The sequence below is a fragment of the Dipteris shenzhenensis genome, chromosome 2, assembly GCF_047967505.1.
Source record: "Dipteris shenzhenensis isolate YYH24624 ecotype China chromosome 2, Dip_SZ_1.0, whole genome shotgun sequence".
In the NCBI taxonomy this organism is placed as follows: domain Eukaryota; kingdom Viridiplantae; phylum Streptophyta; class Polypodiopsida; order Gleicheniales; family Dipteridaceae; genus Dipteris; species Dipteris shenzhenensis.
This window is the reverse complement of record NC_141597.1, coordinates 35,192,796-35,219,044: the sequence shown is the minus strand read 5'-3', so window position 1 is coordinate 35,219,044 and position 26,249 is coordinate 35,192,796. Positions and strand designations below refer to the sequence as shown.

The 26,249-nt window shown below is 46.6% G+C and overlaps 1 protein-coding gene across 7 annotated transcripts in view; it reads right to left on the bottom strand.

The window, feature by feature from the left end:
* LOC147904679 (nuclear pore complex protein) overlaps nucleotides 1-24,186 on the bottom strand; it is an 80,567-nt gene extending 56,381 nt beyond the window's left edge. For 2 of the 7 annotated variants that reach the window (XM_087387953.1, XM_087387959.1), the window contains exons 1-5: nucleotides 23,970-24,186; nucleotides 22,698-23,434; nucleotides 5,725-5,778; nucleotides 5,545-5,604; nucleotides 5,358-5,468 (exon numbers count right to left, since the gene is read on the bottom strand). In XM_087387953.1, the coding sequence (XP_087244079.1) occupies nucleotides 5,358-5,468; nucleotides 5,545-5,604; nucleotides 5,725-5,778; nucleotides 22,698-23,434; nucleotides 23,970-24,117 (1,110 nt within the window). In that variant the 5' untranslated portion in view covers nucleotides 24,118-24,186. Of the gene's footprint in view, nucleotides 1-5,357; nucleotides 5,469-5,544; nucleotides 5,605-5,724; nucleotides 5,779-22,697; nucleotides 23,435-23,593; nucleotides 23,720-23,969 lie in introns of all 7 variants that reach the window. The other 5 variants (XM_087387971.1, XM_087387962.1, XM_087387976.1 and 2 more) reach the window with 5 other exon arrangements.
* Between the last annotated feature and the right edge of the window lie 2,063 nt (nucleotides 24,187-26,249).

The following is a 26,249-nucleotide window of genomic DNA, read 5'->3' as shown; positions in this document are numbered from 1 at the left end:
GCTAACTCACACATAACCGAAATCCAAAAGATTGAAAGTGAAGATAGACATTGTACTACAACAGCACCCCAGCCCCCCTGGGTCCAAACAAGAATTTATATATTCCTTCAATGTCAATGGACTAGGGACGAAGCTAATCCAACTGTACATAACTCAACAAGCTCTAATCTAATGCCCAAGTGTGGGATGCACCATTCATTACTCAAGAGGCAATTCATGAAGACTCAGCTGTATTCAACCTTGGTCTACTCTAAAGGACAGAGCTTACCTGTGTTGGTCACCCCAGAGATGTTATGCTCACTGGATGCACGCTTTACCAACACAGAATTCAAGACTGCTCTGTCTGCCCTTCATAAGGGCAAATGCCCTGGTTCCGATGGTCTTACTCCTTTTTTTATAGCCTTTTGGGATATGATAGGTGATCATATTACTTCAGCCCTGCAGGGCATTTGGGACTCGGGTGAGATGCTTGACTCACTGACCGAGGGACTCATTCACCTTATCCCGAAAGGTGGCAACAGGAATTTTGTATCCCATTGGAGACCAATCACTCTTTTGGGCACTCTTTACAAAATCCTTGCCAAGGCAATCAGCATCCGACTACAGCCCCTTCTTCCAGACCTCATCCATGATACTCAGACAGGCTTTGTGCATGGCAGGAGCATTTTTTATAATATCTTTTCCTTTTGGGAAGCCACAGAGTGGGCTATGCAAAGTGGGCAAAGGCTAGCAGTTTTACTCTTGGACTTCGAGAGGATATTTTTTGCTCAGCTGCAGGGGCACACATTAACTGGCATAAATCCTTTGGCTTTTGGATCAGTGATGAGGACACTCCAGGCTGGAGAGTTGACATTGGTTTTTCCTGGATTCAGAGGGGTGTTCCTATCAGGTATTTGGGATGCCAGGTAGGATTGGACATCTCTCCAACACAGCAGTTTGCCCTAGTACTAGAAAGTATAAGGAAAAAGCTCCTTTTCTGGAGCTCTGCCAAACTCGACCTTGGATCTAGAGTTGTGGTAGTGAACCAGGTTCTCTTGGCCACCTCCTGGTTTGTGTGTTCTTGCAGGTGCCGGTCTAGGGATTGCATCACTCAGCTCATCAGACCAGTCAGGAATTTTTTATGGAGTGGACTTGATGGCACAGTAGATGTTGCAGCAAGGGTGGCCTGGGAGACCATTATTCTCCCTACATGTGAAGGGGGCCTTAATGTCATTGACCCGGACTTGCAGTGCAAGGCATTGCTTTGTAAGGTGGTGGTGAGGGGACTCATGCCTGGGCAGGAACCTTGGAAGGATTTCTTTTTTGGACGCATTCAGGCTTGCACACCAACCTTGGGAGATGATTGGGTGGACAGCCCTCGCTGGATTTTCACATCAGCCCCTCTCAAATCTCCTACCTCTCCTCTTATGACTGCCATCCTGAAAGCTTGGGGGAGCTTTAGGAACACTCTTAAAAGGATTCCACCTTCTACCGTCGAAGAGATTGATAGGCAGTCGATCATTTGGAATGATAGTATTCTTGACGAGCATGCCAGACCACTGGGCACTTCCCATTACATGCAGTGGTCTAAATGGGAGAGAGGCCCCGCCTACACAGTAGGCACTTGGAAATCTTTTATCAGGCTACCTGAGGATCAGAGACTGCAGTCCGTGAGTCACCTCAGAGGGGTAGCACGCAGGATTCAGCAGATAGATGCAGCCATCCCGGTGGAATGGACAGTTGAGTTGCCTATTACTTCCACCACTTGGATGGGGGCTTTTTCGAGGACATCAGTTCCTTTACAGGTGATCGCTCTCCGAGGTCTCAGGGAAGACGCACTGGTCTTCGATGTTGGGGATGGAGGTTTACTTTCTACATCCAAGGATGGCATTCTTCTTGAGGTTGCCTTTCAGCCTGTCAGGATTGCTGGTTTTGTGGACCATGGAGCGGGCTTGCAGTGGTACTTAGACCCCAACCCTCTGCTTTTGGCCTTGGGATCCTGGAGGTTGTGGTTATATGGAGGTGCACCTATCAGGTGTTTGCAGTGGGACCCACGAGAGTGGGAGTGGATAGATCATGGGCATCGAGAGAGGGGGATTCCCTTCTTTCGTTTCACGGTTGGTAATGCCAGGAGGTTTCAGCTGAACAGTAGGGGTTGGATTCCCTCCAAAGCCCCCCATTGGGAAAGCTTCTTCATCACCGCAGATTTGCGTAGAAATTTCTGGAGGCGGCTCTGGAAATCCCTCAGAAATAGAAAGATCACTCTTTTCTTTTGGCTTTCTATTCATGGAGGGATTGCAGTGAACCTATGGAGATCAAGGTTTGGGGCTGATCCCACTTGTCCTCGATGTCATTCTGCAGAGGAGTCAGTGCAACATTGCCTTTGGGACTGCAGTCAGGCAAGGACTGTTTGGAAAGGGGTTGCTCAGATACTCAGCATCTTTCACACTTCCCCTTTCTTCATGACTTGGGGCTCGATCGCATGGTTCTCTTTCCGGGCCCCAGGTGTTTTATGAGGGTGAGCCTTCTTCTTGGGCACTCTCGGTCCGCCGGCAGGTGATAGAGCCCTGCTCTCTGCAAGATGTGCCACTTACTCCCTTCAGAGCTTCTCATGTTTCAGTGGACACCTCCTGGGAGATTTTGGCTAGCATTTCCTCTTGGCACATTTGGAGAGCCAGATGTACTGAGGCCTTGGATGGCACCCAGATACACCCATCACAGGTGTTCACGGGTATTTGGACTGACACGGTTCATACTTTGATAGCCATATGGGCTAGCATGCAGGGCCCCTCACGGGCAGCCTCTTCTAGAAGGACTATATTTCTTCGAGTTTGGAGGGGTTCTCCCTTTTTCTCGGAGGTTTCTACCGGATTGAGATGGCACTATCAGCCTCAATCCTTTCTTTTTGGCTCTTGAGCTTTTCGTGCATTGCATGATGTATCCCGTATGGAGCTTGCTCTAACGGTTTTTCTTTAATACTTAATAGAAGTCTCTTTTTGCCCAAAAAAAAAAGGGCCCTAAGGCTATCTCCTCTCGGAAAGGATGGCTTGATCTGCTCCAAGCTTGTCCCTAGATTTGCTCCAAGCTGGCTCATGTCATGCCCTTCCTACTAGGTGGTAGTGACACCAAAGGCTGGTTTCCTCACATCTAATGAGGTAAGGCCTTATAACTGGCTGCTTCTTCTTCTTGGCATGTGCTGCTGTTACATTAATGCTGCTCCTACATACTAGCCTGCTGCATAGGAAACTGCACAAACAAATAAAACTGGTTCAATTACTGGCTGAGTTGGACGGTGGAGCCATGCTGATGTTATGGCCTGAATATCGGCTCCAGATACACACCTTAAGGCTGACAGAGATGGCAGCTGATTGCCCTCCACATACTCCCCCTACATGGTGGCATTATGTTGCATTGACTGGCCACTGCAGAGGAGTGGGCTGGATGCCCACCTAACTCCCCAAATATCTGCATAATCGATGCCCTCAACAGCCTACACCATTGCCACATCTGGGTCCGTGGACAGCAGCAAAAAACATGGATCAAGTCCATAAAGAATTGCCCCAAGCTCTGCCGGAGAAACTACTGCTACACTGTCTCCACATAAGTCCTGAATTGTGAGCACTGAAAGCACCAAACTTGATACCTGAGCTAGGACTCGATTCTGCTCTGACTAAGGTAATCAGGATGAGCCAGTGTTCAACAGAAACGAGAGCTAACCCCTACACACGGATTTATCTTGCTGAATGGACTCTTTCATTGAACTGATCCAAGAGAAGAGCCCTGTGATCCACTGAAAAGATAGATGATGCTCTTCAGGCCATAGAAAGGGCAGAATCTCTCCAAATCATAGCTCCAACAATGACGAACGCTTCTGAAGCTGCAACCTGACTGAGATATCCTGCTGGTGTAGGCCTCAATTTAGATCAAATGTCCATTATGAAGTACATCTGATGTTCCTTGTTTTAAAAACACCAACGACCCAGAGCCTGACTGGCAATGATTTGGATTAGCTTTGTACCTCATTTGATTGACATTAAAGCAATACATAGATATTATCTTTGGAGAAGGGGCTGCTACAACCCAGATGAAGTGGGGGGTGTGATTGTGTATCTTTACTTTATGCTTTCATCTTCAGCTATGTGTCATTTAGCCAAGCTTCCACAATCTAGTTCAGTAAAATGCATGGGGACGTTAGCTCGCCTACATTTGTTACACTACTCTCAGAGCTCTAGATGTTGACCCATAGGTGGAGCAGGTGGGAGAAATGCCACAGTTGTACTTTGGATGGTGTGTGTATCTATATACGCTCTCATGTAAAGGCACATGGCTCTATGCTCCCTGGGTGGCTAAGCCAGTAAAAGCATGCACATGTGCAGAGATTACAAGCATTTAAGTCCCTCACTGATGGCTCTAGCTCACTGAAGGGGCCTAATGAGTAGGTGGAGGCCCTTCCACCTTGTTTTGAAGCATGCAAGTTGAAATATGTGTTGAGCTTGGAGCTCCCCTTTTCAAACCATCTGCCTCACCCAAAATGACCTATTGATAGGTTATCCTAGGTAATTTTTGAAATATTAATTCGTCAACTATCGAAGGCATCGAACGAGTACTCTAAAGTTACTTTGCCTGCCTCAAAAGCCACCTCTTCACCTCTCCTTTAAATCTTGCTATAGAGGCTTTCGCAGCCCTCTGCACAACGATGAATCCGAAGCAGCTCTCATGATACCTCAGGCAAACCTTCTGCCCTAAGATCGTGTAGATAGAGAGAGGGTGAGGAACGAGAGATACTGTACATCCACACCTAATGATAAGCCTGCAGATGTACAAAGCTGATTGTAAGAAAAGAAAACAAATACAATATTCTCCCTATAGCTTATCTTTATACCAATCTAACTGAATCACATATTACAATAAGAACGTTATAATAAATTCTAGCAATTGCCCAATGGACTCCTATACCTAGTGCTATCTCGTCCAACATCATGACATCCTTAGGTTTACAATTTCAAATTTATGCCCCTAAAAGAAGTATCCATATGATGTGCCCCATGACATGGCATTTCTTGTTTGCAATCCATGTTTCTGTTTAACTTCCGAATTTCTTTTTTCTCTTTCCAATTGTAAATCCCAAGGTAAAGTTGTTGAAACGCTCCTAGAACGCTCGCAACTATAACAGCAAGGGCAAAAGGTGTAGCATTCTAATCATTAACTATAATTTCAAGTCCATCATATGTTTGGAATGCTTCTATGACCACTCTATTTTTAATCTTCTGTTGCTTGCTGCATTGGATGTCATATATGTGCAAATTACAGTTCACGACTATGATCTACCTGGAGAACACTGTTAATGATTTTCAAGGGAACATCATCAGTAAAACTACCTTCAAGCGCCTTGAGAGATCTTTAAAACCTTGGACTAACTCAGGCCATAGCCGTTCCCTCTCAGCACTATCCATGCCTTCCAGCTTATTAATTGCTTCCGCCCACATAATCTGAGAAAATAATTGGAAGTCAAAACAATGCACACTCTGAATACAAAACCTTTTGAGAGAGTTTCACAAAACTTACATCAGAGACTCCAAGGGGCTTCAAGCGCATGGAGGGATCAGTGACACTGAATAATAAATGCTGCAATAGAAAGGAAACCACATTATACAGTCAAAGAATTTCAAGGAAGAACCAAATTAAGACATGATCACGTCTTGTTTGTATAGAATGAGGAGAAATATGATGACCAAAATACCAGACCTTGAATCCATATCTTGAATTTCCAGGATCATCTTTGTAAGCATCAATAATGACCTGCAAAAGTGATACTATTAGATGTCCCTCTCTTTACAAATTATCCTCCTTAGAATAAACTTTTAGTCAGTATCAACAATAGAAATAAGTAAAAGAAAATTCCAAACATGATCTCAAGTTAAGACATTCCAAACATGCCATCTTTATAGTACATTTCCAGCCAATGATGGTCCCTCCAATGTGCAAATGGATTATGAGAAAGTACAAGAGTGGCCAATATATGGCCCAACCAACTTGGGACTAAATGTCGTAAATGTACTAACTAGGACTTTATGTTGGATGTAAAGGACCTCGCTTCATGTAGACAATTTAAAACACGGTTTGCAGAAAAAACCAGTTGAAGATCGGCTTTGCAACAAAGCCTATGAGGGGCATGATCTCAATTTGTCTATCACCTTCTGGCTCTGTTAAGATTCAAGTGTTGGAAAGGTCACCTCCCCATCTGTAGGCCCCCATTCGAGGAGAGCGTAGGGGAGGGAGACCTAAGGCAGGATATGCCCAGAGAAGAGAGAGAGATGGGGCTGCCACATGGGCAGCACCTCACAGCAAATACGGTGGAGTTATCCCAGGATGAAGGCTGCAACAGCTGGCACCAGAAACAGTGGGCATCCACTGGCCTGCAAGTGGGCAGATCTGGAGCAGCAGGTAAGAGGATTATCCCAGGCCAGAGGTGCCTGGGATGTGATGGTCTATGGGCAGGTAATAGGCCTGCAGGAGGGCCTGGCAGCAGCATCCAAAGGGCCAGGTACTACAGCAAAGGGAGGGGCTGCAAAAGGGCAGCACCCTGCCCTTATATAGGGCCAAGGAGGGAGCTGGTCAGCCATATGGCCCAGCACACAGCCCCAAAATAGGGGGGAGTGGAGGGACCAGCCAGGCAATTGGCACACACAACAAGGGGGGCTGGGCCCCCACTTATATGCAGGGAATAAAGTTGGCCAGCAGGGGTTGGTTCATTCCCCTGCTGGGTCGGTTGGTTTAAAGGCTTCCATGCCCTATAAAAGGAGGGTCCATAGGCCCCATTTCATTATCACTTGCAAGGTGAGGAGCAGACAGGAGCAGCAGGAAGCCCTCCCTTGGACCTACACACAGGGGGAGAAGGACGCTGACATAGGTCTGCAGACTGAGCTCAAGGTGCTGCCCACCTAGGCTGGCTTCCGGACAGCAAGGTGGAAAGGATCTAGACGGAGAGTCTACATACGCTCGAGGTGGAGCACGCGGACTCAGGGTTCTAGAGGAGACTAGCAGATAGGAGAGGACCACACCTTGGTGGGACTCTAGCTCTATTGCATTGTGTCCATAGCTTTGGACGGAAATATATTGTTTTGGTGGATTCTATATCCGCCTAGCCTCGCCACTACACCCTACTACCCTCAGCTAACCTCGCCACCCCAGCCCTCCCCTCCTACAGACCCTCCACCCCGACCTACAGCCCCGCCCTACATCCCCGCCTCCTACTCCCTCCATTGAGCTGTTCAGCTCCCCGCCTCGTTTCAGCCCCCTGGGGGTTCATCCTGTCATGGGGGGGGTACATGCTCCCGCTCCTGCAATAAGACTAAGACCTACACCGAACACGGGTCTGTCATACGAAATGGGGAAAGGTGGCAAGGACACGGATAAAGCCACCAAGAAAGACAACAACAAAGCCAAAAAACAAACACAACTGAAACTCGAAGATGTGAACACACGCTACAACCGCAATGGACTCGGAGTGGACAGCAAAGCAAAGGCAGGACCCACCTTTGCCTCAGCTTCAGTCACACCTTCAGCTTCAGTTTTAGCTTCAGTCTCAGCCTCGATCTCAACTACATCCTCAGCCTTAGCGCCAGCCTCAGCTTCAGCGTCAGCTCTAGTTCTAGTTTCAACTCCACTTATGCCCACAGCCTCTATAGTCACAGCAACTGGCTCTGATATACCCCTACCCATGACATCGATTGCTCCACCCTCCCCTAGGATAGAGGGGTTGCCACTGAGACCATCTCTCCCTTCTTCTCCCGCTACAGTTCTCTCTCCGATTATGACACCTACTTTGGAGGGGTCACACTGTTCCGCACTACTCGACCTTTTTCTCCCCTCTGCCTCTCAGTCAGCCCACGCTCCCACACCCTACTAGGATCGCCTCCTCCAGGCCACTATCATCTCCATACCGCACCCATCTCACCCAGTCATCACCCAGCCTCCAGTCTCATCCTCACACTTTCAGGCCACAGTCTTTTCAGTTTCCATTAGAGCACGGACGAGCTGACCCATCAGAGGCTTGGGAGTACTTGTTGATGGAGGTCCACAGCATCCGAGAGCGTGAGAGGGAGCTGTCATGCTTCGCACAGGAGCAAACATGCTTCACCCAGGAGCAGGCACGTCTCATACAGGAGCAATCTCACGCTATCCGAGACAAGGCTGATCTTATTCAGGGGCTCAGACAGGAGATCTCACAACTCCGACAAGAGGTCACTGCTATACGTACAGTTCGAGGGAGCACCCCAGTTGTGGAGGCACAAATTGCGAGCATGCAATCTACCATCAAGGAGACGTCCAAATGGGTCGACGTAGCCAAATGGGAACCTGCAAGGGTAACCGTTTCGGCTACCCTCCTGAAGCAGCAGCAAAGAGCCAGCAAAGCTCTCAACATCAGAGTACATGGGATTCCCCACAATGAGGCTACACCGATGGCAGATGCGCAGGCCTTCGTGACCACTACCCTAGGGGCGACTAAGCACAGGATTGAAAGAAGATGGCGGGTTGGGAGGAACCCCAACCAAGAGCAGCCCCTTATCATATGGTTCCGTGACGCCCACGCAAGACTTTCGGCTTTATGTCATAGGTCAACCTTACAAGACCAGCCAGCGATCTCTATGGATGAGGACCTCACTCCACTACAAGTTGAGGAGAGGCGTTTTCTGTTGCAGCAGCGGGATCAAGCCCACAAGGAGGGGAAGTGGACAGTAGTACGAGATGGATGACTCCTTACAGGCCCCCATCGAGCACCCACCTCTCCTCCCGCATAGGGAGGCGGGGTCTATGAGACCCAGACATCCGAGACCCTATCCTGTACCATCTGGAACTGTAATGGTACCTTATGGTCAGAACCAGGGAGCTCGGAATCCTATACAGGTCACCACATAGCCATTTACACAGAGACACATCAAAGTCCACAACACCCACTACCACTAGTCAACGGGTATACATGGGAGTTTGCCTACAAAGATGAGACGAGGGATACAAGAGAGGTTCGAGAGTCAGGAGAGTTGCAATCCTTTACAGATCCACACTTTTGGGGGCCATCTCAGTGAAGCAGAGAGATCCACACTCCAGGTTTCTCTGGATTCGGATTCGACACATGGATAGCCGTGATCTGTTTATTGCAGTTTGCTACTTCCCCCCCAAGACCTCCCGCTTTGCCAAAGATATTCGAGGGGAGGATGAGACATCTCCATTTGGTGCTCTTTATCAGTCCATTGTTGACTTCTCTAGCCGCGGGAAGTCCTCCTAGTTGGGGACTTCAACGCGAGAACAGGCGCTCATCACGCACTACTCCTCCACTTCAAGGATGATTCCACTCTACTACCAAATATTGACCTTGAGGAGGCAGGTATGCTATGAGTTTCGGTTGACAGACGAGGACCACTCACATCTTATGGGCAGGACCTATTAGACCTCGACAGGATGCATGATCTCATTATCTATAATGGTCTCGAGAGATGGCTCGCTTCAGGTGGCTTCACTTGCTTTCCACACGGGGGAGGCTTCAGTGTTGTGGACTACATCATGGGATCCCGACGCCCGTGCCTTCACATCTCGCATCACTGACTTTACCGTAGCACCCCTCCCTCCGTTCTTACTCCACCTACCATGATATACGCTTTGATCGTGATCACTCAGCTACTTACTCTATCCATATGTACATACTTCTCGCATATATTGATTTTATACCCCTATTAGAGGATCGTGCTGCCCTAGTCACTCGCTCACTACACGAGGCCGCTCTTCGCACCTTTCCCCACACCACCCGCCTACCACCACCTGGGACCGTACCCTGTAATAGCTGGTACGATGATGAGTGTAAGGCTTTATGCCGTCAGCTCAGATTCGGAACGAGGAGGAGATACTAAACATTATGTTCAGTAACAACTCTAAGGACTTCTAGCGAAGATTTCTCCCATCACTCATTGACACTCAAGTGTGGTCTGATTCTGCATGCACGCTCTATGATATCCCAAATCAGCCCGCCGCCCCTATCACATATGCCACGCCCCACATCTTGCACCCTCTTCACTAGGGGGGAGTAAAGGATGCCGTAATGAAACTTCATAATGGCCGAGCGTAGGATCATGAGGGACTATGCACTGAGTTGATTGCATATGGGATTAACCTCCTAGCCCTGATCTTAGCCAAGCTATTTAATGAAGCTATTTACTTGGGGTTTCCACACACCTAGACCATCAACACTATCTCACCCATCCACAAGACAAGGAATCCCATGAACCCGGAGAACTATAGGACCATTATGATTGGACATGTCATGTCCAAGATTTATGCATCAGTACTTGATTCTAAGGTCAGCAGTTTTGCGGAGTGTCGAGGACTCAGAGCAGTGGGATAGGCCGGGTTTCAGGCGGGATCATGGGACCATGGACCATATTCTCGCGCTCAGATGTATCATCGAGGAGGCGAGGGCACAGAAGCAGAGGGTTTATTGTTGCTTTGTGGATTTTCGCAAGGCATTTGACACCGTTCCGAGAGCCCACCTCATACGACGCCTACAAGATTTGGGTTACGACCAATAGATCATTTGGGCTGTCATGGCACTTTATGAGCGAGTTTCAGGCAGAGTCCAGACAGGATCTGGACAGACAAACGAGATCATGAGCACTATCAGGATCAAACAAGGGCGCCCATTATCACCTACCATATTTGGCCTCTACATCGACGAGCTCAAGACAGTGATGCTTACTTTACGCAGATGACCTGGCTCTCTTGTCTTCCTCTGCAGAGGGGCTCCAGAGACACCTTGACGCACTACAGTCCTTTTGTGAGTCTCATGATTTGAAGGTCAACTTGGGTAAAACCAAGGTTATGATCTTCAATACATCTCGAGCCGTCATGTGCGCAATATGCAGGTGCACCTGAGCGGAGGATATGCTTCATTGGCTAGACTAGAGAGACAGTGCTTTCGCTCACTTTCAAGATTGACGCACCAAAGGGTTGCTTTTTGACTCCTTGGTCCGCCGAGTAGGGATGTATGGCAACCCATGCTGGGGGCCAGACTTGTCGGATACAGAGTGGGCTAGGGTGGAGCGGCTACAGGTTCTCATGTTATCACGGATGATCCATGGTAAGCCATCCGTCCCTCACCAGATCATTCAGGCAGAGTTTGGGTCACCCCCACTACAACTAGATGATGCATTTCAGGTCATTACCTATCTGTACCGAGTCAGGGAGTATGGGGATTACACCTCCAGGCATAGTAGGATACCATGGCTAGCACTATCCTCTTCTATGGCACTTGTAGCAGGGGGAGATCAGAGGTGCTGGTATGCGCGCACAGAGAGATGGTTTGCAGGACTAGGGCTCCACATGGACAGACTACCTCCTTTCCAGTACAGCATGGATGCTCCTATTGTTAACCTCATGCCTCCACTTCCACGGCCTCATTCATCTTGATGTCCTGCTGCTACTGATGATGATGATGATGGTTATGATGATGTCGACGTTGATGCTGAGATTGATTGATATATATAATCGAGATATGACTATGTTGTACTTAGGATTTAGTACTGCCATTTTGCATTTTTTTGCATTCTGCATTGGTGTGGATGCTCGTTTAGTAGCTCCACTACCACAGCTCATTGTATCAGATTTTTCACAGTCTTCCGAAGACTTCAATAAACTTTCTTCCTTTCTTTCTACTGTCTATTTCCTGATCTGCACATATGTGAAGCACATTAAGTAAAGAAGTTTGTGATTCCACTCACCACGCACACTATGTGAGCTCCTGGACTATTCTATCAGTCTTCCGCTGTGCGTACCCTCTGTTGGTCGATTTCTAACAAGCAGTACCATGCCTTTCAGTCTATTATTCAAATGTAATGTAACATGCGATTACAACATCAATTATTTTTCAACAATTTCTGACATTTTCTTATTTTACATGCTACATATAGTCATATTCTATGCGTATGCTACAGATATTGAGTAGAAATTCCATCTGACATGACTCTACACAACCATGGTCACTGGTCTCTCTGTTCTACTTTCAGTAGGAGGGAATGTCACGGGCATCCAACAGCCCACGGCAATCGACTTGCCCACAAGGCATCCACAAGGCCATGGCCATCTACTTGCCCACAAGGCAGCCAGAGGGCTACCAAACCCTCAGACAAGGCTAGATCCAACCACAGGATTCATGGCAGCAGATGAGCAGCAGCATGAGGTCCAAATGGCAGCCACACAGGCTGCCACATCATCCACAGCAGTATGCAGTAGCAAACAGACCAAGTCAACCTTCTAGGAAGGCCACGCAGGCAGGCAAAGACTAGCACATTTGCAGCAGCCATTTATAGGCTAAGATCCAGTTTCACAGACCAATTACAGACAAGTCTGTGACATGGTAATTACAGGGGCCTGCAGGGCTATATGACACATCCCAGCACTCCTGAAACCCCTGATCTGCAAAATAACCACACACAACATCAGAACTGAGCAGGCTGCTCACCACCCAACCGTGACATCTACGGGATGTGATCCCGAATCAGAAGATGTCCCCCCGAGCCACGAGCTGAGCTACTGGCACGAACTCCCAATCAGATCCCAAACCAGCCTGGTGTCCCATACCACCAGGTGGCGCTGTGAAGCCCTGGATCTGCCACTGGGCCTTGGGCTACGCTAAGATGCAGGCGCGCGTCCGCGACACAATCCAGGATCAGACCTAGCACCTGGGAACGAGACTTGCTCCCAACTGCACACTGAGAACTGAACCCCCTGGGCCTCTTTTATAGACTTGGGCCCCGGCGCCAAAAATAGCGAAGACCTATAAATAGTTCGTACCCTTGCCACTCAACCCGAGAATCAAGCCTGCCTAGCTCTAAGCCTCCCCAGGCTAACCTGAGCTAGTTCTGTGTACCTAGTACACGTCAGATACCGATCCGTGCACATGACATACTCCCCCTCCTCTAAGAACTCACTCCTGAGTTCGCTAAGAAATCGGGAAATGTTCTTTGGAGGTTTTGTAATGTCTCCCATGTTGCATCCTCCTCAACACGATCCTTCCACTTAATCTTGTATTCCGTGATAGTACGATTTCGAATCTGTCTTTCACGGAATTGAAGAATAGATTCAGGTTCGTGAGGAATAAAAGTTAAATCTGTAACTTCTATAATCTCATGAGGAGAAACAATTTGATCATCTGCACCCAATACTTCTTTCAGTCTACTGACATGAAAGACGGGATGTACCTTAACATCAGGAGGCAATTCTAGTCGATATGCAACTGGTCCAATTCTTTTAATGACCTTGAATGGGCCACAATATCTGGGGGATAATTTCGGAACCAAACCAGTACTTAGGCTCTTGGATTCCTTAGGAATTCTCAAATATACCATCGTTCCTTCAGAGAATTCTCTAGGTGAACGATGTCTATTAGCATAAAATCTGTCCCGATCTTGGGCACTCATCATTTTGAATCCCTTTTAATCCAACCATAACTGGTGACTTAGGTTGAAACCCATACATAAGCATAAAAGGACTATAACCGGTACTAGAATGCTTTGCACTGTTGTAAGCAAATTCAATCATGGGTAGATAATCTTCCCACGAAGACTGTCTCTTAGATACATATGCCCTAAGCATGTCTTCAACCAACTGGTTGACCTTCTCTGTACTGCCATCGGATTGTGCATGATCCGAGGAACTCATACTTAGAGTAGTTTTCAACTTCTCAAATACAAGTGTCCAGAAGTTACTTGTAAACTTTGAGTCCCTGTCACTGACTATGTCAGATGGCAAACCATACAGCTTGAACAAGTGGTCCACAAACTCGTGAGCCAGCTGAACAGCTGAAATAGTTGTTCTTGTAGGTAAGAATCTAGCCATTTTTGTCAAACGGTCGACTATGACCCATATAGAGTCATGACCCTTGCGCGTACGAGGCAAACCAGTAATAAAATCCATGGAAATACTCTCCCATTTATTACCTGGAATCTGTAATGGCTGTAATAAGCCCGCGCTCCTAAGGCGTTCAGCCTTAGTAACCTGACAAACTCGGCAACCTACCACATAGTTCTCTACGAATGCACGCATCTTAGGCCAATAAAAGGTATGCTTCACAAGAGAGAGAGTCCTATGTATACCTGGATGTCCCGCACTAGGAGCATCATGACACTCCCAGAGAATCTTGGATTTTAGGTCCAGAACATCAGGCACACAAATCTTTTCATTCCGGAACAGCAAGCCGTTCCTAATCATCCACTGACCTCCCGCCGCCTGTATCCTAGGTGGCACAATCCCTGAGTCCTGGTCAACCATGGAGCTCCCATCCTGGACTCTCTGCCAATAAGAACTGAAATGACTATCAGTTGCGTATAGCCCTCTCAAGGATTGAAATAGGTCTGAGGATATTTCCGTAAATGACAAAGCATTTACAAACTTAACTCGACTTAAGGCATCCGCCACACTATTCAACGAACCCTTACGATAACGTATTTCGAAATCAAAATCCTGCATTAACTCTGCCCATCTGGCTTTCCTTCCTCTCAAGTCTGATCCATCTCACACATACTTAATTGACTGGTGATCAGTCAATACAAGGAACTTTGAACCATACAAGTAGTGTCTCCAAACCTTGAGAGCATACACTACCGCATAAAGTTCCTTCTCAAGTGTGGGCCAACGATACTGAGTGTCGTCTAACTTCTTACTCTCAAAAGCTACAGGTCTACCTTCTTGGAATAGAGCTGCCCCAATCGCATAATCACTCGCATCGGCCTCTAAAACATAAGGCCGGGTAGGATCGGGTAATGCAAGAACGGGTGCTTCCTTGATAGATAACTTCAAGGTTTCAAAAGCCTTGTTCATTGCATCATTCCAAGGGATCGGCTGAGTAGACCTGCGTCCACGACCTTTCAATATGTTGGTCAAGGGTACCGTGATTTGTGAGTAATCACGGACTGACTTCCGAAGAAATACCGTAAATCCTAGGAAAGAGCGGAGTTGTTTCACAGTCTGAGGTATAGGCCAATCTAAAACCTTCTGGATACGATCCAGATCAATGCTAATACCTTCAGAAGAAATCTTGTGTCCTAAGTAAATGATCTCCTTCATAAAGAAGTCACATTTACTCATCTTGGCATAAAGCTTATGCTGTCTTAGAACAAGTAAGACAACCCGAAGGTGTCCTATATGATCCTCAAGCGTTTTACTATATACCAAGATATCATCTAAGAACACTACAACAAATTTGCCCAGACAATCTCTGAACAAATCGTTCATCATCTGCTGAAAAGTAGCAGGAGCATTGGTCAAACCAAAAGGTAATACGAGGAACTCGTAATGACCATACCTAGTCCGGAATGCGGTCCTATCTATGTGTTTAGCATAGATACGGATTTGGTGATAACCCGTTCGCAAATCAATCTTAGTGAAATACTTCGCTCCGGCCAAACGGTCTATCAAATCATCAGAACGAGGTAAAGGATAGCGGTTCTTAATTGTAACTTTATTAAGTCGTTTATAATCTATACACATCCTCCAGGAAGAATCCTTCTTCTTTCTTAAGAGGACAGGTGCACCCCAAGGAGATTTACTTGGGCGGATATAGCCCATATTCAGGTAATCCTGAAGCTGGATAGCTAACTCATCCTCCTCTACCTGGCTCATCCTATACGGTGGGACACTGATAGGTTGAGCCCCTGGGACTAAGTCTATGCGATGATCTACTGCCCTTTCTGGAGGTAAACCTACCGGCAGTTGAGCTGGGAATACGTCCTTAAAATTATCTAACAACGTTCTCAATTCTCGGTGTTCAAACACACTTAATTCATTTTTGTTAATTACCGAAACAATAAATGAAGAAAGTGGAATCAAAACACACTGATAGACATCATAATGAGAAGTGTTCAATATATTCCGAAGCTGCATCGCAGATACAATAGGCCCCTGAGAAGAGGTAATCTTATCACACTGAATACAAAATTGGGTGCCTTTGTCTTCAAAAGAAAGCGTATGCTCCGTCCATCCAATCTGGATATTGTGGGTTTTAAACCACTCTATCCCGATCAGCAAGTCTACATGCTCTAAATGCATAACATAACATGTGAGAGCTCCCGTGTAGGCTTGAATCTGGATGGGAAGCGCTTCGACCTTGCGATCCCAAAACTGCTTCCCGGCTGGAAGCTGCACCTCGTAGGTGTGGTCGCTAGGTACTGTGGACAGCCCCATCTTCTGCACAAATTTGTAATTAACAAAATTGTGAGAGCTGCCCGGATCAAAGAGAATGTGAACCCGTTGGTCCCTAACTTCTCCATAAACTCGGAAAAGATCATGGGAACCAAACAACGAAGTATTAAAGGTACAATTACAAGAAAGGGGGCAGGTAATGACATTCACTGAAATACCTGTCATCGTAACCTGGTTGGCTCCCTTGGCTGCGGTACGCTGACCTGCCTGGAGCTTCGGTCCTAGCACCAATTTCTGGTTCTTCCGCTTAGGACACTCATTCTTCGTGTGGCCCCGCTCCTCGCAATAAAAACACCGGCCCTCTTTCTTGAGCCTGAGAGTGCGAAGGAAACGGGCCTTACCATTCTTCGCAGGAGTTAAGCTTTTCCTGGAGGCGTTGTCCGTAGACTTCGTCTCCCCAATACCAGTCGCATGCTGAAAGAACTTGCGTTTGTTCTTTCCGCTGGTCTCGGTAACTGTGGTTGCCTTGGTTCCGGCCATGGTATCATCATATATGCGCGCATATGTCATGGCCTCCTGCAATGTTGTGCACTTGTTATTCTTAATCTGTAACTTATAGGAGTCTGGCAAACCATCCACGAAAAAACCTAACAAGGTTACAGGATCCATTTTGGTGGCCCTGGTTTGCAGATCCCTAAATCTCTGAAGATAGACTTCAAAAGTTAAGTTCAATTTTGACATATCGAGGGCTTTGAGTTTGCCGACGATATCATAGTCATCTTCCTTCTTCAGGAACTCCTTCCTGAAGATACCCTCAAATTCTGTCCAAGTGTCAGGCTTAGGCTGGAGTTCTTTCCACCAAAGCAAGGCTTTACCTGACATAAACCCTGCTGCTAGCTGAATCTTTTTCTCGTCTGGATAGGGGTGAAATTGGAAGTGAACTTGCCACTTGTGCAACCAAGTTCAACCACCTCCTTTGTTCTTGATTTCTGGTCACCTGGAAAGGGATCCGGAGTGATATTCGGGCCTAGCACGGAGGCCATGGCATCCACATGCGTGAGTGCCTAAACCGTGCTAGCCAGAAGAGTCAAGGTAGCTTGTATCCCTTGGAGTTGTTGTGTCAACCCCGACTGATTAGCGTTGACCTGCTCAAATTTACCATCTAGAGCGGTCGTGAACTCACTGAAGGCTTTCTTAGTGATCAGGTCGTCATAGAGACCCTGATCATCCTCCCCCACTGGAGTGTAGTCTAATTCCTGCTCTCCCATAGTAAACTCGGGATTCGGAGCATCAGACATGGCTGAATACTAACTCGATTATAGGCTGAGAGAAATAGCTGGGAGAATCGAAACTGGAAGGAGAAGAGTAGAGGAAAGAAACCGTCCCTCCAAGATATGGCGAAATCAGAGAAGCTGACTGGAACCAGAAGATATCGTGCACCAACGATCAGCGCGCGTAGGAGATGAGGTCCTGTTGCAGGTCCGCTGCTGGCCGTACAGTACGGAACAGCTGCTACTATTGCAGCCGTTTCGTGGAGGCAGATCGCAGGCAGAGGCGGGTCGCAAGGCTGCTACTGTTGCAGCAGTTTCGTGGAGGCAGTTCGCAGGCAGAGGCAGGTCGCAAGGCTGCTACTGTTGCAGCAGTTTCGTGGAGGCAGTTCGCAGGCAGAGGCAGGTCGCAAGGCTGCTGCTGTTGCAGCCGAACTAGATGGCGGAATTCTGGTAAGGGCAGGCTGCTCTTGCGCTGTCAGGCTTGAGGCTATGGCTGGACTTGAAGTCTCTCCAGTCTTTATAGAAGATAGCCCAGCTATTCTGGAGGCTGTGCTTCCTAGAAAAGCCCAGCCACGCTTTCCAGAAAAGCTGGCCTCCCAAAATTGGAGCTTGAGCTAAAATTAGCATGCACACCCTCCAATCTTGGAGGGTCGATGCTTTTTCCTGCGCCACCTTCCAAGCTTGGAAGGTGGTGCTTTTTCGCACCTCAGCCACCCCTAGATGCCATCGACCACTCCCTGCTCAGCTTGACGCACCCCCTGCCTGGGCCGCTTTCTGCCCCAACAGATGGCGCAACCCCTCAGCCTCTCCTACCAGTCGCACTTACCTCTGCGCAGCCCTGACCAGCATCTCGATTCCATCGCCTACTTATCAGCCCTGTTTCGCCTCTCTTCCACTCTCTCCTAGCTAGTATTTCACTCCCTCTCTCACCTAGACTCTTCAGTAATTTCGTAATCAGGTCTCTCCTTCTTCCTGCCTTTTCCAGATATCTCTTCACCCCTCCTTCTCCAGGTAAACAGCAAAACACGCAGCAAGAAATCTCGAATTTCAGGGCATACCTGGAAGAGAAATCCGTCAAATTTCTCGTATCAGAAGTTCCTACCTCAGGAGTTGGCTCTGATACCAACTGACACATCCCAGCACTCCTGAAACCCCTGATCTGCAAAATAACCACACACAACATCAGAACTGAGCAGGCTGCTCAGCACCCAACCGTGACATCTACGGGATGTGATCCCGAATCAGAAGATGTCCCCCCGAGCCACGAGCTGAGCTACTGGCACGAACTCCCAATCAGATCCCAAACCAACCTGGTGTCCCATACCACCAGGTGGCGCTGTGAAGCCCTGGATCTACCACTGGGCCTTGGGCTACGCTAAGATGCAGGCGCGCGTCCGCGACACAATCCAGGATCAGACCTAGCACCTGGGAACGAGACTTGCTCCCAACTGCACACTGAGAACTGAACCCCCTGGGCCTCTTTTATAGACTTGGGCCCCGGCGCCAAAAATAGCGAAGACCTATAAATAGTTCGTACCCTTGCCACTCAACCCGAGAATCAAGCCTGCCTAGCTCTAAGCCTCCCCAGGCTAACCTGAGCTAGTTCTGTGTACCTAGTACACGTCAGATACCGATCCGTGCACATGACACTATACAAGGAGACCAAAGACTCATTTTTTCCAGCATCACCTAGTGCACCACTTCAGACAATAGCCTCCGCACCCATCAGCCCCTCCCCAGCAACCCCTTTAGCCATCACCATCTCCAAACATGTTCAGCTCACTTTCCCTCGTAACAGCCTTCTTCTTGTCTGCACTACCAGAAAATTTGACACCCTTTGAATCTTTGGGCTTGTCCTTGCCAAGCTTACCCCCTTGCATGAAGCAAAGAAGGCTCTATCATCATCTCCAAACATCTTCGCTCTCACTTCTTCTCATAGCAGCATGGCTTCTCATAACAACGGGCCCCTCATATCCATGAAGGTCAATGTCTTCATGCATTCTAATGCCATTTTACTGGTCACAAAACTTTTTTTTTTCAGAGAAAAGAACTGTCTATTAAGGCTTGAGAAAAAACCAATCATACAAATCAGTTATTCAAGTGGCACGGATTGTGGAAGAAAACAAAAAAGAAACGCTGACTGTCAACCAGCCTGTTTTTAGAGAACCCAGCTCCCTGTCTAGGGAGTCTCTAAAACAAGGGCCAACAACCAGGAGACTATACAACCAGCAGATGACTTGCCCTGTGAATATGTAGAAGACACCTACAAGCCAAGCCTTGCACAAATGTGCCTGCCTCTTAGTAGTTGTCCAAGATCCCATTGTCCCTCGCTCCTATATGGCATGCAAGGTATAGATGATATCCTACCAAATGGCAATGAGGGTGGCTGTAGGGGGAACCTGATAGCATTCCATGCAACAGGCAACCCAGATGTTCCAAGGAATGATGCTGGACACCATCTCTTAATATTGTCCTCAATGAAGATATAGGACGCTGGTGAGAAGGAGTCGCCGTGCCCTGCGCCTCAATCCAGAAGACCCTGTCCCTGGATCCTATAGGCTGGCATAACCATGACAATCAAGAAGGCATGACCCCCCTCCATCACCCAGACTGCCATGCCCCAAGTGAAGTCCCACTGCATCCTAGCCACGATCCGGATGGCCCCCACCAAATCTTCTGCGCTATCAGGCAGCTCCACAAACTGGCCACAAAACTTAAAATCTCACAGATGCATGCTCAATAGGAACATGGCTAGTGCATTGGTGTAGATCTTCTAACCAACTTATGCCAACTCACCCGAACAACCTTGAACTTCACGCTGGGGCCATGCAATACGTCACTTTCATCCTCCTCATTGCAAACAATTGATTCTAGAGATTTAGCACTCTTGTGGTCTTGTATGTGTCCTTCAAGATAGTCCGTGCTTTGAAAGTTGTCTCCACAGACTTATTCATGAGTACTACTTTACTAAAGAGATCGAAACTTCTATTTTTTCGGGGAAAGGGTGGAATAAGAGATCAATCGCGGAATAGAATAAATGGCCAACCCGGCAAGGCTCATGACCCACAGTTGGAACTTGGATATAACTCACCAAGCCTACTGTCATCCTGATGATCAGAGAAGGGTTTCGAGGTCTTTATCTTCCCACTCTTCAACTTCATTAGGATTTGAAGGCATCACATCTTTGCCAATGCTGATGTCCACTAGCTTTGTCTCCACACTAGCGGTAACCGTCCAAATCTTTTTGTAACCGTGTGACTTCGAATCTACATCTTCCAAAATGGATAGTGTTTCATCCACCTTTCCCTCTTGAAGAAGCTGGAAAATTTGAAATGACAACTCAGGAGACGAAGTTCAATTGATTGAAAACAGAGTCAGCTCCTATCAAGGTCTCATTCCTTCAGTAGTTGATGGTCATCACAAGAGTTTAACCTTAACCTTTGATGGTACGCAAATGAATGAACAGCAATATTTTTTTAGTGCAGCAGCCAAATATGGAAGTAAAGGAACATTCAGCTCTCTCCAATCTCTCAGCAAGCTAGTGAACAAAGAGATGAACTCAAATCTGGAAATAAACAGCAGAATAAAGAATCAAATAAATCCTCATAAAGCTATTCAACGATGTGCACACTGAAGGTACCAAAAAGTTTGCTGAGTAAAATCGCAGCCCAATGGCCTCGAGAGCTATTGCTGACTCCTTTCCTGCGTGCCTGCTGAGGCCCTGTAAATAACCTTGGGGAGAGCGTCTGAGCTTTAAAAAACGAACTGAGCAAGGTCAGATCTGATGGACCATAGGCCCTGCAACAGCGGACCTACGTAGTGCCAGGGGACGATCCTGATCAGTTCAAAGATGATGCAATGCTGGGCCCAAACATGTGCCTATTAAGCCTACATATGGCTAGCTCTGAACAGCCCTTCAGTGCCATAGTGGCCTGGCAAAACACCTCCTTCAAGGACACCAGACCGGTTCCTACATGTGTCATGGACTGATATGTACAGCCCTGAATGGGCAAGTATACTCAAACCCAGACCTAGACTACTGATGTCTTGCTCACATGGGAGCGTGCAGCTAGGGCATTACCTGATTCTAACAGGTCCTTGCTGTCCTTCTGGCAAGCTTGGCAAATGTCATGGACATCAATAACTGTTGTATCTCCTCAACAAAATAAATATGACTTTTTGGCATTGATGTATATACCTCATTTCATCCAACAATTACAAGACATGCCTCGTGTTGTCCTTTTTTTTCACAGAATGCCTTGTGTTGTCCTTGGACTGTTGACCTCTTGACCTCTTCAAAAGACCGGTTCCTAAATGGACCTTATGAACAAAGGCATGCTTGCCAACAAATGTTTGAAAATCTCAGAGCATCATGCAGGAGGGAAGTTGCAGGTCCATTAGTGGACCCAATTCGCATCACCGTATATTCAAGATAAGCTGTCTCTGTTGAAGCAATCTTCAAGATATCTGCCTTGGCCATTGGTACTTTAAGATTGCCAGTCTTTACAAGTATTGGAAGAGACCCTTGCTCGCTTCAGCATCTCCAAGATATACTCAATCCACAGCATCAAAAACAGACTCTTGAACATTGCCTTGTTCATAAGCAAGCATCTTTCTTCCTGACAAATGGGAAGGAGCACATAAACTTTTAATTGCTGGGCTGAATGAGGCCTGACGTTGGTGACTTTGCTAACCCTTTTCTGGCTGAGAGGCAGACCACTAGCAATACTTTTTGGGACAATTTTATGACTGTGAAGATGCTATAAAACAAGTTTAAAATTCACACGTAACTTTCCTTGAAGCAGAACAAGCCTTAAATAAGATGCTAGTAAACTCAAGCATATTTGATGTGCCGATTATTATGTACATAACTTGGTCAGAATCCGCAGTTCATATCTTGCTCACTTGACCAAATCATGTAGGACAAACTTGTGCAATATATATGTTGAAAAAGGTGTAAATAAACTGTGATACTGTCTATGGACAACCATGGGTGACTTCAGCTGCCGGAACTTCCACTCATGGAAAGATTGGCATGTTAAAGAAGCCCTCGCATTTCCTTTGGCTACTTTGAGAGCTTCTGTTCATATAAATGTTGTGCAATAGGAGGCTAATGATGCTCTAATAGTTAGTGTCAAGTAAAAGGCTGCACTGAGTTTGCACAAGGACAGCTATCTAAGAAATAACATAACAGATACTTTGATAAGGAGCAATTTCATTAAACATTTTGTCAAGCAGAAAACATAAGACTAAACTGCTGACCTGCAATTCCCTGTCAGGGAGCGGTATTGACATTGGTGCAACAGGTGCCATTTGTGTTGTGAGTTGGCCACTTTGGAAAAAGGGTTGCTGAGGCGTGCCAAATGTGGTTGATTGTGGTTGACCAAAACCAGGTGTCGATTGACCAAACAAGTTTTGTTGTGTCGTTCCAAAGGGGCTCGGAGTTTGACCGAATAAGGGAGACTGAGACTGGCCAAAGGGCGAAGTCTGCTGCAGAGATCCAAAAGGAGACCCCTGTGTTTGACCAATTGCTGGTTGACCAAAAGCTGACTGCGTGGTGCCGGTTGAAGCCCCTCCAAACAAATTTGTGGCCCCAAATGGGGATGAAGATGCTCCAAAAGCTGGAGTGGAAGCTGATCCAAAGATAGATGGTGTTGAGCTTGCTCCAAAGATTGAGGGAGTTGAGCTAGCTCCAAAAGCAGGGGTAGAGCTGCTTCCAAATAATGATGAGCTTGAACTAGCTCCAAAAGCAGGAGTTGAAGTTGCTCCAAAAGGGGATGCCGAGCTCGCTCCGAAGAGAGAGGGTGTTGAGGTAGCTCCAAAAGCAGGGGTTGAAGTCGATCCAAAAACAGAAGAAGAGGTTGCTCCAAAGGCAGGAGTTGAAGCTCCTCCAAAGATTGATGGACTTGAAGTAGACCCAAACAAGGGAGTTGTGCCGGATCCAAACATGGTTGCTGTTTGTAATAATCCAAAAAACAAAGCTATGGATCTGGAAACTCCTGCAAAACAAACACCAATGAACATCCTCCACATCCACACCTTGCTTATGAGAAACCTATACCACTCGAAATAACTTTGCAGAAAACAAGCATAATCCTTGAACAACTAATCTCTATGTCCATCGAAGTAAATTCAGTTCTTGAGCTCGGAGAAATTACTGGAATCACACCACAACCTGCAATATATGTGATGTTTTAACCGATTTTCAGAGCTGATAAAGGAAACCACCCAAATCCCGATCAGATTCTCACATCCCCTTCCTTTATGTCAACGTACAACTGCATCTTAACACCAAAGAGAAATACCTTATTAGAGTACGAATAACAAAGAGGTGCATTTTTTCCCTTTTTGAGTAACAGACACGCAACTCTCTCTCTCTCTCTCTCCGACTTTGTAGCGATGCTTTAATATCGCGCAGGCAGCAAAAATCCAACGTTCAATGTGCTTTCCTAGCGAGTTCAAAACATTTCATTTAACGGTACAGAGAAATGCCAGGAAAAATATGCTGTGGCGGGGAACGATGTCAGGAAGTACCATGAAGAAGCAATTTGAGAGTGATGATCTTGTGCACAACGCACCAGAGGACTTCACCTAAACTTTGAATGTGGGAGGGAAGGACTCTTAGTAACGACAATTGAACACTTACATTTGATTTACGGGGCAAATTAATGGCCTTCCACATGCATTCTTTATCGTGAAAGAAAAGTAGTTGATGGAGTAGGGAAGGGCCATGGGGAGGAAGCCTGCCAGATTCCGGTGGCGGGGCCGCAAGCCCAAATCCAGCCGCATTCCGACCGGGAAAGGTCAATAAGTGGCCTTTCCCGGCCGTTTGCGAGCACGTCTGTCGATATTTTTAGACTCTGAGAGGGGCAAATTCTGTGTCTTAAAGGCTCTCGATCCAACGGCTCAGATTAAACCCAAGCCAACCCACGACCTTGACATATAGGGGAATGCGCCGAGGGAGGACTTTCCTTGAAGGAAAGTGCCTCGCCTTTCCTTCCACGAAATCAAACTCTCACCACTTGATGTAACTCAAGGTAAAATTGTTCTTTTAATTAACTAAGACCCTAACTGTGGGCTAGTTAAATTAATTGTGGGGAGATTCCCATTCCTAATTTGCCATGATTTGACAGCTGCTATCAGATCTTGGCCGACCAGGGACTTTTACGTAGTAAGGCATCCTTCAATCAAGTAACGTTGTTTGCACATTGAGAGGCCCCCATATCCAATAGGAGGTGAGCTTTTTGGCCCGAAAAAATACGTATAATTTTATTTGTGTTCCTTCATTTGGCATGAAATCTTTCATTGGTCCACGTCAGTTATGTGTTTATGGTTAGCCATCAATTGTGGTGCCTCTAATCTTGTGTGGCATGTTATCGCCTACATTTGGGGAAAAACCAAACTGCATGGGTCGTTGTGCAAAGGACTTGCAAAGAATTCTTTGATGAGCATTGTTCTACCGTCTAATTCTTCATGGGACTTGAGGATGTCTTCATGGCTCTGCAAATTTCCTTTGTAGGAGAGGTTCATCGGCATTGCCGCAAATGTCTTGTGTGGATGAGAATTCAGTTCAGTTTTAATGCCAAGGATTTCGTCTGCATGCAACGCCATCACCACAAAGAATTATCTCGTGGTGGTTCGTCTCATCGTGGTTTGCTACTATAAATCAATGAATGTATGGGTGTACATAGTGTGATAGTATATTCGTTGTTGCCAATCAATTACTTGCAAGTTCTATGGCGTTTTGAACTTTGTATATAGTGTTGGTTTATTTGATATTCAGTCAAAAATTGAATGGCAAATTGAACTATGATAAACTCTTTGTGTTTACTTCATATTGGAGATAAAATTTTACAATCCATTATAATGTTGACCATTCAAAAAATGAAGAAAAGTATTGTAACTTCGTGCTACATTATTGTGGGTGTCAATTAAAACAAGATTCTATGTAATTATACAATCTGAGTAATTATACAAACAAGATTCTATGTAATTATACAATCTAAGTAAGTAGGAAAGTCAACAATAACCCATACCATATGCCAACGCGTTGCAACAAACCGAAAGAAATGTTTATTGCAAGTTAACAAACCTTCCGTTTTGTGAGCATAACCTTTTTTGGAAGAATGCATTTGACATAGTGTGCATTCCACCCATTGTTGCAGCGAGCAAAGCATCATCCCTAAAAAAAATGGCATGCAATGACTTGTAGCAACCTTTGGACACAAACGAGGCAATTTCAAGCGAAGGCCATGAGAACGTAGTATATCACAAAGCAACTATGCTCATTGGAGGCAAATTCATAGTGGGTGGGAATACGTTGCCTTTGCTTTGCATTAGTTCAATCACCGATGCCATCACCCATAGATTGCTTTTGAGGGGAAGCTCCTTGGGAAGTATGGCACTTTTAAGGATAAGAAAGCCACACTTGTGTGCTGATTTTACCGACCGACATAATTGTGAGACTATCACCTTGATTGTCCCCCACACATTTGTCTAGCAATACAAAGACATGTTATTGCCCAACTCTTTCTATAGAATCAAAGGTGCGATGCTATACAAGAAAGGTTGAGGCAAGGGGGGTGGTTGGTACTTTTCCATGCACGTTGATGCAACAACCTTAGTAGTCAAGGCCAAAGAGTTCGAGGGCAATGTTCACTTTGTTTTATAAACATCAATAGCTAAGCTTGCGCCATTCGCATCCTGGGCGATAAGGATGAAGCAAGGCATAATTTCAACTATCATGGCCAGTGTAAGTGTTGTTGTCATAAAGGTGGACAGTGGGGGCAGTGCAGGCCCACGTGACAAAGATCA